The 12,124-nt window shown below is 36.0% G+C and overlaps 1 protein-coding gene across 1 annotated transcript in view; it reads left to right on the plus strand.

Annotated features, from left to right (window-relative positions):
• Positions 1-12,124, plus strand: part of LOC111867683 (low density lipoprotein receptor adapter protein 1-like) — an 82,975-nt gene that overhangs the window by 54,898 nt on the left and 15,953 nt on the right. The window contains exons 4-5 of the mRNA XM_023857735.2: positions 1,007-1,118; positions 4,356-4,485. Of these exons, the coding sequence (XP_023713503.1) occupies positions 1,007-1,118; positions 4,356-4,485 (242 nt within the window). The remainder of the gene's footprint in view (positions 1-1,006; positions 1,119-4,355; positions 4,486-12,124) is intronic.

Below are 12,124 nucleotides of genomic sequence, written 5' to 3' on the forward strand. Positions count from 1 at the left end.
GGCCATTATCTCCGTAACCGTTCAACTTTGGACATAGGTGTTTTGGGTTATATCGGCATACTTTAACATAAGGAACACCCTCCCGAAGTTTGGCACATTCCTCCTGGGACACCCTGTATATACAGTATGTTTCACGACTTCAGGGCATAACTGCAGGAGGTGATTTCCTAGGTCTTTGTGATCAAAAAAGTTCATATAAACATGTGTCCGATTTTGGATGGTTACGGAGTTATGACCGTTTTAAACTCAGAATAGAAGCTACCGATTACTGACAATAAACGGAACAAAATAATAAACCAACATAATACATGATACATTTAAAGTATGAATGTAAAGTTAACTTCGTGAAATTACCTTTAATTTGAATTTATTGGTGCTTAAAGCTGATTTTCGAAAATGCTACCGCCGGCCGCAACACAGGCTGCTGCTTGGTTGTGAACCGCGCAGGTACATACCAACCCACCACGCCTTAGGTACCTCTCAAGCGTTGAGATAACAAGAACGCTCTGTCTGTAGCTGGCTAAAAATAGTGACCCGTGAGATGATAGATGCGGTTCACACAAGGGCATGTACAGGAATGAAAAAACGGCCATAACTCCGTAACCGTCAAAATTCGGACACATGTTTATATGAACTTTTTTGATCACAAAGACCTAATCTGATCTGTTGCTTCTTTTGTATTATTACAATTTTGTTTGCCAGAAGCCATAAATGTGATTCAGCTAGAATCACGCTCTCATATGTGCACCTTAAGAAGAAGGAAATGGCTGACATCTACCCATCTTCTCTTACTGCAATATTTTGTTTCTAGTGTGCACAAACTAGTTTGATGGGATCATGACAAATGGAATTCTGTGATCTTCATCTTTATACAGAACAAAAGACTGATCACACTATTATTTCATAACACTAAAATACTTTCAGTTAGAAATTTTCAAAGTCAAAGTTACATAACTGTGTTATCTGTGTTTCTGCAAGTAACAGATCACATGTTTCCTGGTTTTAGGATTTCTTACTGCTCTGCTGATGCTACACATGATCGTGTTTTTGCTTTTATTGCTACAAACAGCAATGAGACAATGGAGTGCCATGCATTTCTGTGCCCTAAAAGAAAAATGGTAAGTGAAAATAAGTTGTCTTACAGATAAAGGACATTTGAAATCACCACTTATTATATTTAACTCTTCACCACATAGGGTACTTGATTACTAATAGGGTGTCTGCTGCACCATTCCTGAATATATTCTTTTCAGCCTGTAAATTTTTCCTTTCATGCCAACTCCAAATGTACTCATATTGCATGCGTTGCACTTTTTTTAATTTTAGTGTCATTTTCAAATATACTGTATGTCACACCAAGTCCAAGAAATATTCATACCGTAACTTATCATTATTTGCAAAAGGAAAGGAATGTTTGGTTGACATAAGTTATCACTGCTTGCAAAATATGGCAGTGAAATGATTTAATACAGTAGAAAGATTATATAAGGCGCTTTATTTAATAAATTGTCATATGAATTTGGTTACATAAATACAGCTTAAATATTAATCAGTAAAATAACACTGAGACACTCATATACTTAAAAAGTAATACTACTTTCTAATTCAATATAAATACTCTTGATTGCTTATATAAACAGTGTTCTATATATATTAAGCACATTTACACTGTTTCATTTTAACACAAGGTTTTAAATGCCGACACAAAGATTAAACTGCAATAGATCTTTTGAAAATGTACGATTTCTGGCAAGGCCAAGAGATTTTTCTTCTCTTTCTAATGTCCACGCTGGCCCTGGGGCCTACACAGCCTCCTATCAATAAGTACTGGTGCTCTTTCGCCAGAAGAAAGCAGCTGGGGCATGAAGCTGACCTATCGCTTCTATCTAGTGCCAAGGTTAAGAAAGGTTAGCCATACCCCCACTCCCCCTTACATCTGCATAGCATGGTGCTTATTAATTACATGCAGGGTAACTTTATTGTACCTATGGAAGAATGTGGAGTACACCCATGAACTGTTTCATGATACTGTCTCAGCACTTTACTGGATAAAATACCATAAATTATGAAAGACTCTCAGGGTACCCTACCATTTCTAGGGAATGCATAAGTTCAGTTTCTTGGGGAATACCATTTCTTTCATATTGTCATCCCTCACCCCTTTTCTTCCTTTCCTTTATCTCTTTTGTATCTTCACCTGCTTTCACCCTTTCTCCCACATTCCTTTTTTTTCCCTTTTTTTTTTGCCCATTTTATCTTCATTCCAATACCACTTCCTACACCACCATTCTTTTTGTTAAAACATTTTAGATGACTGTTGCTAAAAGGTTCCTATAATTACAGAAGATAGTATTGTTTTCAGATGATAAGTTAAGGCTGCTAAACAGACAGTGAGAGCAGCTATATTATCTGAAAGTGCAATATACAGTGTCTTCTATGAATGTAAACATACACACATAAATAAAACTGTTTTTTTACATACAATCATAAACTTATAGTTTTGTTTATAGTAAGTTACACCATGTATTACAATTCTGTTAACATTTAATAGCATGATTATTGATTTCTATATGAAGAGAAACTTTAATAAAGAAACATAATTTAAAAAGGTAAAGGTATCCCTTTAACAGGCCATGGAGACCAACAGGCTTGGGAGATGTCGAGGCTCCCACATTTTCGAGACAGTCAGCTCGCAGATGGCAGTGTGTTTGTCAGCCTTACACACCAGCCACCATTTACCTTGAGGAAGATTCCTGGTATTCCATTTCTGTTAGAGGCTGAGTTGACCCTAGGCCCATAATGGAGCTGGAAGGTTTAGGTCAATAAATCCAATGACCTCATCAGGAATTGAACCCACAACCTTCCAGCTTGTAGCATAGTGCCTCAACCGACTATGCTACCAGGTGGCCCCAAGAAATACAATTACATTTTCTGAAATTACCTGTCAATATGTACATCTTTGTTGAAGAAGTTACATAAGGCAAAATAGATGCACTTTTACTTTTTATGAACTGTCCTTGCATATGGAATACATATTTCTCTCTGTCATGCTGACCATTATTAAATGGATTGTTGACACTGACTGGCTATTGTTGACAATGTTTAAAATTCTTTGGAAATGTAAATTGCCAAGACTACCAATCTCCTGTGCCAGTGTCAACGAAAATAATAATTTGGGAACAACGGTCAATCACTTTCAACCAAGCCCAAGGCCAGACAGTCAGTGATAAGCTGGTGAAATTTAATTTGTTGAATTGTAATTTTCAAGTTGCTGGGCTGAGAAATAAATGGAAATACAGTTTTCGAAGGGAATCATAATTTATTTTGCACAAGGAATCAATTGGTAGCAGACTTTCTGAGAAATCCAAAAGCTATATTAATTTGAATATAAGGAACCAGTGAATGAAATGATAAGAACCAATTATTAGTCATGTAATGGGTCTGTGTCATAATTCACAATTCTCCTCCCCCCTTTCTTGTTTTTCTTCCTTTCACGTACTTGCTAGGTATTCAAGGATTATATACAGGGAAACATCAAATGAAGATTATCAGGCATTGTCAACATTGACCAGTCTGTACCCAAAATATTCATTATAACATACAAAACAGACACTGCCAAAATGGAAGAGTTCTCCATGATTTATTTAATCCGTCTTGCAGTGCATACATTCATTTATCTCCTTCTTTCCCATGCCGAAACATGTAGTGCGAGGGAAAGAAGGAGATAAATGAATGTATGCACTGCAAGACGGATTAAATAAATCATGGAGTTAAATCAGTGCAACAGGACGCTAAAATATAACATTGGAAGAGTTCTGTTGATGACAGGCCAATGTTGAAAGTGCCAAATGGGAGTGACCAAGTGATCTGTGAAACTGCCTGATTTTTGGATTATAGTAATATCTATACCCAAAGTATGGTTACACAAAGATAGCTATGAGGAAAAATAACATTGTACTTTCTTTCAATACAAATTATTTTTATCTCAGAAATATATTCTACAAAATAAGTTTTAAGAAGTGATCTCATAAATGAAATTAGTATCATTTACAGCAATATCAAAGCAGTCAAATAAGAAACGAAGGCCTGCCTAAAAATGTGTAACAGGAAATGTCTCAAGTCCACCAGGGTAGTACTGGAGCAATGATGATGGCTGGTACAAGTTCACACAGTTAGAAAAGTTTTGGTGTAAATTTGACATCAGACACTGAAGAGATTCACCATCACTGGTCTGTTAGGACAATTGTAAACTGAGATACATTTACTCCAGACAGTGAAGAATAATTGCACTGTGTATTATGAGGTGATGTTCTAGAAAGTGTTAGAATATGGTAATAATATTTTTTCAATTATAGGCACAAGCAGTCACATTAACAGTGGCACAATCCTTCAATACAGCCTATGAACTATGGCAGATATCACAAGAGAATTCCTGTCTGAGGAATCAAGAACTTAGGCCATGTCATGAATCCAAGAAAATATCAGGTGATTGTATTCAACTCTTCAGTTTAGATGCATACAACTTTAATGATGTTCTATCTGTCTCTCCACATCTTAACGTCAGTTATTTCAGTGCTAAAGTGAAGAAGGCATTTCTTTCATTCATTCATTTATTTCCTTTATATTCCATATATCCATACAGATAAAAAAACCTAGGATGTGGAAACAGTCCCTTTGATAATAGATGTGTCCAGATACATATAATAAATTACATGAGTTACATAATTAAAATCACATACATTAGTCAATTAACATAGATAATAAAATAAAAAATAAAAAACTTAATATAATTTTAATTAATAAACATAATTTTAAAAAACATTACTATAAAAACTTAAAATTAATACAATTTCATTTAAATCACCTAAATTAATTGAATTAAATGCATTATAAATTTACACACTTATGACCAATTATCTTTCCTTCTCTCTTTCTTTATTTCACTATTTCATTTTCACATAAATCAAAATACATTGATACAGGACTCATCATATCATAATACTATCAGAAAAAAGCATATACAGGCAATTTTATGAATATTCATATTCATATTTATTTCAAGTTCAGTTGATCCATACATGAGTTGAAAGTACAAACTGTTGGATATAGAACGTGTCACAAAGTAAATACTAGTCTAAGTTCCCAATCATTGGAACAGAGTCAAAATACCCNCAGGTTAATAATACATATAAATCATGCTTTCAAAACGAAAAGCTGCATGAAAAGCAAGACAAAAGATTATATCAACCATGCAAAAAACTGTATCAGATCAGCGATCAGATTATAAATTATTTGTAAGAAGCAGGGTTTTCCATTTTTCTCCAATCTAGATACTCCCGTGATGAGTAAAATGAGCCAATATGGAGAATTTTTTAAGGCATGTTTAAACTTATCGACATCATTTGTCATGTTCTTAAGATTCTGTGGTAAATTATTAAGTACCATAATCCCGGAACAGACACCTTTTTTTGATTTTAGTTAATTTATAAGTTGAATGATGAAAATCCGAACTTTGTCTGGTATGGATACTATGTATATCAGAATTTAGTGTGAAAGTATCCATATTTTTAACAACAAACATGGATATTGAAAATATATATTGTGAGTAAAATGGAAGAATATTAAATATCTAAACAATGGACGACAAGAGTCTGTTTTCTAGCTTTTATAATGATTCTAACTGTTCTATTTTGAATTTTAAAAATTAAATTACTGTTGGCAGAATATTTATTATTTATTAAAGTTCTTTGATATCTATCAGTCAAGTAAGATTTAATCAGCTTCCCTGCTATACTATTGATGCCATAAAACTCCAATTTAGCAAGAAATATGTTGTGATTGACACCGTCAAACGCCTTGGTTAAATTACAAAATAATCCTCCGACAGCTAATCTGTTATTAAGTGCCAATAGGAATTATTTATTAAGGTAAAGGTAGCCATATAAGTAGTTGATTTGGTTTGAAAACCATATTGTTCCTGCACCAATATCTCATTTACATCGATATGATATTGCAGTCTGTTAAAAGTGACTTTCTCGAAAATCTTGGAAAAGGATGTCATCAAAGATTCATTCATTCATTAGTAATCTGTCAAGACGACAGGTCCACAGTCTCTTCCAAAACAGTTCCTCCACTTGATGCGATCTAGAGCTTTCTCCTTCAAATGAAAATATCCTCTTCTGTCACCAAGGTCATCCAGCATCTTCTTAAGTCTTCTTCCTGGTCTTCTGGTCACTTCTATCCGCCCCTCTATCTTTCCTTCAATAACTTCTTTTAGAAGGCAGTTACTGCATAAGATATGACCAATCCAATTAGCCTTCCGTTTTCTTATTTCATGTAGGATATTCCTCTGCTCACTGACTCTGTAAAAGGAATAATCACTCTGAAAAGGACTGTTACTTAGAAATAAGGACAGTGATACGAGAAAACAATGCACAGTATGTACAGAAACGAACCATGCCGAAAAGGACTGTTATTTTAAAGATAGGAATAAAAGAAGCAAGGTCAATTTTTTAGCTGAAGCAGCAGAAATCCACGCAAGTGATGCAAGTAAAAAAAAGACAAAATGTATGTAGTGGATAGTGGTAGCACATGTCATATGACAAATGTGAAGACTGATTTGATACATATTAAGCAGTATACTCAACGTATAAAGGTAGCAAAGAAAACTCAAAGTATGACTTCAAAGAAAATAGGCAATTTGGAATTTAAAGAGTGTAGTTTGAAAAACGTTTCATATGTTCCAGAACTCAGCAAAAACCTGCTGTCAGTGCACTGTATTACAGAAAATGATGGAGAAGTGGTGTTTACAAAAGAGATAGTCCAGATACTCAAGGACAAAAATGCTGTAATCGAAAGAAAAAAGGATGAAAATGGATTGCTTGTAATTAACTTTAGCACGATGAATGAAGCTATGATGACTCTGCAAGATACAGGTGTAGAGTGGCATAGAAAGCTAGGTCACATAAGTTATGCGAATCTTAGGAAACTACAAGAGATATGCCAAGGGATACCAGAAAGTGTGAGCAAGTGTAAAAATTTTGATATATGTTCAGTTTGTATGCAGGCCAAACAAGTGAGACTCCCATTTGATACAGAAAGAAGTAGGGCTGGAAAGCCATTAGAGATAATTCATAGTGACGTGTGTGGACCAATTGATCCCACCACTTATGACAATAAGAAATATTTCCTTATGTGTGTGGGTGATTATACACATTTTTGTAAGATATACCTGTTAGAAAATAAGAGTGAAAATATACCTTTTTGAAGGAATATGTAAATTAAACTGAGTGTCAATTCAATACAAGAGTGAGAAGAATAAGATGTGACAATGGGGGGGGGGGAATATAAGAACAGCGCCTTGAGAGAATGGTGTAAGAACAAGGGGAATGTAATGAATTTACTACACCATATTCACCACAGCTAAACGGCACTGCCAAAAGAATGAACTGTACCATTATGGAAAAGGCAAGAGCATTGATTTTTGACTCGGGTTTAAGTAAGAGAATGTGGGGTGAAGCTGTATTCACTTCTGCATACCTGCTAAACAGAAGTCCAACAGTGACAGTGAATGGAATGCCAGCAGAAAATTGGTATGGCAAAAGACCAGATCTAGCTGGATTGAAGATTTTTGGTTCAGAAGTGTACACTAAAATTCTCGGACCATTGAAAAAGTTGGACAGTTGTAGCAAGAAAGGAATATTCGTTGTATACAATACAAATGGCTACAGAATATGGGATCCACATACTGAAAGGACTTATGTCTCCAGAGATGTGACATTCACAAGTAAACCTGTGACAACAAATAAACAAAAGGAAATGGAAAGAGGGATGGATCCAGAAGACAAGCCAAATACTCCAGATCAGGAAGATAGCGAAATGTAGGAAGAACCCGAAGCTAACAACAATGAAGAAAAACCAACAGATACTGAAGAAAATGAAAATGCTGACCACAAGGATAATGGAAGGAAACACAATGGACAAAACGAACATGGATATGCATTGAGACCAAGAAGAAACGTTCAAATGTATCCAAAGTACCGAGACTATCACATAGAGAGTCGAAAGGAGGGTATGCTCACCTATACATGTGACGAGCGCATGGAGAGCAAAGACAGCGAGAAGTGGAAGAAAACCATTAAAGAGGAAAAGGATTCGCTCTACTAAAACAAAACTTGGATATATGTAAACAGAGAGAAAGCAATGGGCAAGAAAATTCTGAGCACTAAATGGGTTTTCAAAATAAAGGATGATGGAAAACACAAAGCCAGACTGGTTGTGAGAGGATGCCAACAAAAGGAAGGGGAAATAGATTTCAAGGATACCTTTAGCCCACTTGTTGACATGAATTCTCTTAGAGTACTGTTTGCCATAGCAGCACGTAAGAATATGAACATGCAAACCTTTGATGTGAAGACTGCCTTCCTGTATGGAGACCTTGAGGAGGAAAACTACATGGAGATACAAGAAGGATATGAGAACACTGGCAAGATATGTCTCCTGAAAAAGACATTATATGGCCTAAGACAAGCACCATCGAAATTGAACAAGAAGTTGACAACCTTTCTAAAAGAAAAAGGTCTAAACCAACTAAAATCTGACCAATGCATTTTTAAGAATGATGCCAATAGTTTGTTCATGGCCATTCATGTGGATGACGGGATAATCATGGGAGAGGATGAAAGACAAATAGAGGAATTTTGCTGAAACTGGAAAATCAATTCCACATAACAAAGACCACAAATCCAAAAGTTTATTTAGGAATACAAATTGAGAGGCAACCAGATGGGATACATATCTCTCAAACCAACTGTGCAAGCCAAATGTTGGAAAAATAGAACATGCAAGAAAGTCAAGAAATGAAAACACCCATGGCCACGACCCCACCAACAAATGAGGAAGGAGAAAATGACATAAGATTTCCTTACAGAGAAGCTGTGGCATTCACTGTAAATGAGGAAAGTCGAACCTTGGAAAATCCTGACAAAATAGCTGTTCAGAATGTGAAAAGGACCGTTAGGTATGTGAAAGGTACACGAGATTCAGGAATAAAATATACCTCACCTGACTCCGAAACTGTGAAACTGAAAGCATTTAGTGATGCTGATTATGCAGGGGATGTAAAGGATAGGAAGAGTGTAACAGGATATGTAATTATGATGTCAGGGGGCCCAATATCATGGTGCTCTAGGAAACAGAGTATTTTTGCATTATCAATCACTGAGGCCAAATATATTGCAGCAGCTGAGTGCTGTAAAGAATTGAAATATCTAAAGACGTTGATAGAGGAATTGACAGGAAAAATGGTGGAAGCTGAACTGTGTGTCAACAATCAGAGTGCAATCAAGCTAACAGAATCTGGACAAGTAACGCATAGGAGTAAGCACATAGACGTTAGGTATCACTACATAAGTGAACAATTGAAAGAGAAACTGTTCTCAATCAAATATTGTAACAGTGAAACTCAGGTGGCAGACATTTTAACAAAACCGCTATCACCAGAGAAATTTACCAAGTTTAGAGACATTATACTTAAGAAGAAGTAAGTCTGATTTTGATAAGACTGAGAAAATTTTAATTACATGTACTAATTTTGTAATCTGAAGACCAAAATTACTAAGTGTTATTCAATTTCACTTTGTAAAACAGCTAATAATGTTATAACATTTTGAAATTATGGAGGAAAATGAGAAATGTGTTTGAAATTAAGGAGGAATGTTGAGAATCTAGTAATGTAAAAATGTTCAAGTTGGTAATAGTGATCTATATTCATTTGTTTTTGTTTTGTATTAAATAAAAAACTTCTTCTCATCCACTATGACTGTTAAGTGATATGTAAGCACGATACAAAGAAAATCAACATAAAGAAATTATCGATTTCAGTTGCTGAAGTACAGGTAATGCTAGTAGGGAAATTGACTATACTCTCTAAATGATATGAAACTAATAAGGAATCCAGCTTTAGTCTGTTAGAACCCATATCATCCAAATAATTGATATTTATGCCACCACATAGTATAATATTCGAGAAGTCTGTATGAATTTTGTTAAGAATAACCTCAAGAGTGTTTAAAAAGTGAACAATATTACCCAAAGGAGACCTATATATCGTTAGAATACAAATATTATTAGTACTATGATGTAATTTTATAGCACAGACTTCAATGTCTCGGTCCAAACAGAATTCTTCCTGGGTGTATATTGTAAGTTTTGCTGGACAAATATACTTACACCACCATTTTTCCTAGATTTACGACAGAAATAAGCACCCAAGTTATATTGATTAATTGAAGTCCATACAATTTCAGTCTTACATAAATGATGTTCCATAAAACAAAATATTTGGGGTATTTTAGATTCACATTGACTAAGTAATTCATCAAGTTTAATGTGTATTCCCATAATATTTTGATGATAAATTTGTAAATTAGAAAAATTTTTAGAGTAGTTACTTTTGGAGCACATTCTTTCCTAACAATACAACTAGGTTTCATATTCATATTAGATTTAATGCACTTGGCATTTGTGATAGGACTAAAAAGTTCCTTATTATCTATAAAGGTTAGATAAAAAGTAATGGCAACACTGCTGTAACATGAAAGATGTGCGTCAGGTGGCACTAGCACCGTCTGTAGCTGATAGCAGATGTTCACTTGAAGTAGTGCATGAGTGGTTGTGGTTGTGTTTCATTGAGTTGCATCATGCATCATCTTGAAGTGCAGGAGCCCAGTTCAAGTGCCCTAAGAACATGTTTATGAAACAAGAACAACGCTCCTGGATAAAAATTGAAGTTGCACGAGGTCGTAGTGCACAAAACTGTTATCAGGGATTGCGAAAAGCATGTGGTGATGCTGCTTTGCCATATCGCACAGTCACATGATGGGTGAAATTTTTCTGTGAAGGGAGGGATGCCATTCGGGACAGCCATCGTTCAGGACGATCCCATGTTGACAACCACACAATTCAGCTTCTTTCTTCTTTGCTGGATGTCGATTGTCGATGGGCTGCGTGGGAGTTAGCTGCTGAGGTAGGCATATGTCACAAAATCGTGCTCCACATTCTGCACGATATTCTTGGATACCGCAGAATTGCAGCGTGTTGGGTACCCCATACAATGTCCGAGGTGCAACAATGGCAACGTTATGCAATTGCACAGGAAATGTTGGACTGGTACCAGAAGGAACGTGATGACTTCCTTGGAAGGATCGTCACTCTGGACGAAACTTGGGCTCGCTCATAGGAACCGCACTTGAAGCGACAATCAAATGAATGGAAGTATCCTGGCTCTACACAGAGTAATGTGAAGGCAATGTTCATTGTGGCATATGACACTGATGGAGTGATGCTGCACCACACTGTACCTCAACGACAGACAGTAAACGCTGCCTACTACTGAAGTTTCCTGCCTAATCATCTTCGTCCAGCACTCAGGAGAAAACGACGACACCTGTTGGCAGCGAACCCCATCATCCTTCATGACAATGCAAGAGCTCATACTGCTGATGCTGTCAAGGATCTCCTTCGCCACTGGCAATGGGAGATACTGCAACATCCACAATACTCACCTGATATGAGTCCGTGCAATTATGATCTCTATCAAAATGAAAGAACCACTGCGAGGGACACATTACAACACAAGAGAGGAGAATATTCGTGCTGTAGGGCGGTCACTGCTGGATATCAACAGAAGTGGATGCACTGATGATGTATGACGCCTTCCACAAATATCGCAGAAGGTGGTACACATGGGGAGCGATTATATTGAAGGAATATACATGTGTTTACCTCAGGTAATAAAGTCATTTCAGAACTATAGAGGTATTGCCACCACTTTTTATCCAACCTATGTATAATATTTGCCTTTACCATAAAAAATCATTTGACCTAATAACGGGGTTCTTCCTTTCTCTACCTGATACTCTACTGTTAGGTACTTCATGTTGAGATGTCCCTACTTGCATATTTGCTATTTCTGGGTTTACACCCAGATAACATATTGTGAATTATATGACAGTTATGTTGGACAGTTTTCACTGTCTTAGATATATTTGATATGTATAATGTCCTGGAGCTGGCTCTGTTTCCATCTTCAAATGACTAATTCTGATTATACTCTACTTCCTTT

This window comes from Cryptotermes secundus, unplaced genomic scaffold (genome assembly GCF_002891405.2).
Source record: "Cryptotermes secundus unplaced genomic scaffold, Csec_1.0 scaffold931, whole genome shotgun sequence".
NCBI classification, from domain to species: Eukaryota; Metazoa; Arthropoda; class Insecta; order Blattodea; family Kalotermitidae; genus Cryptotermes; species Cryptotermes secundus.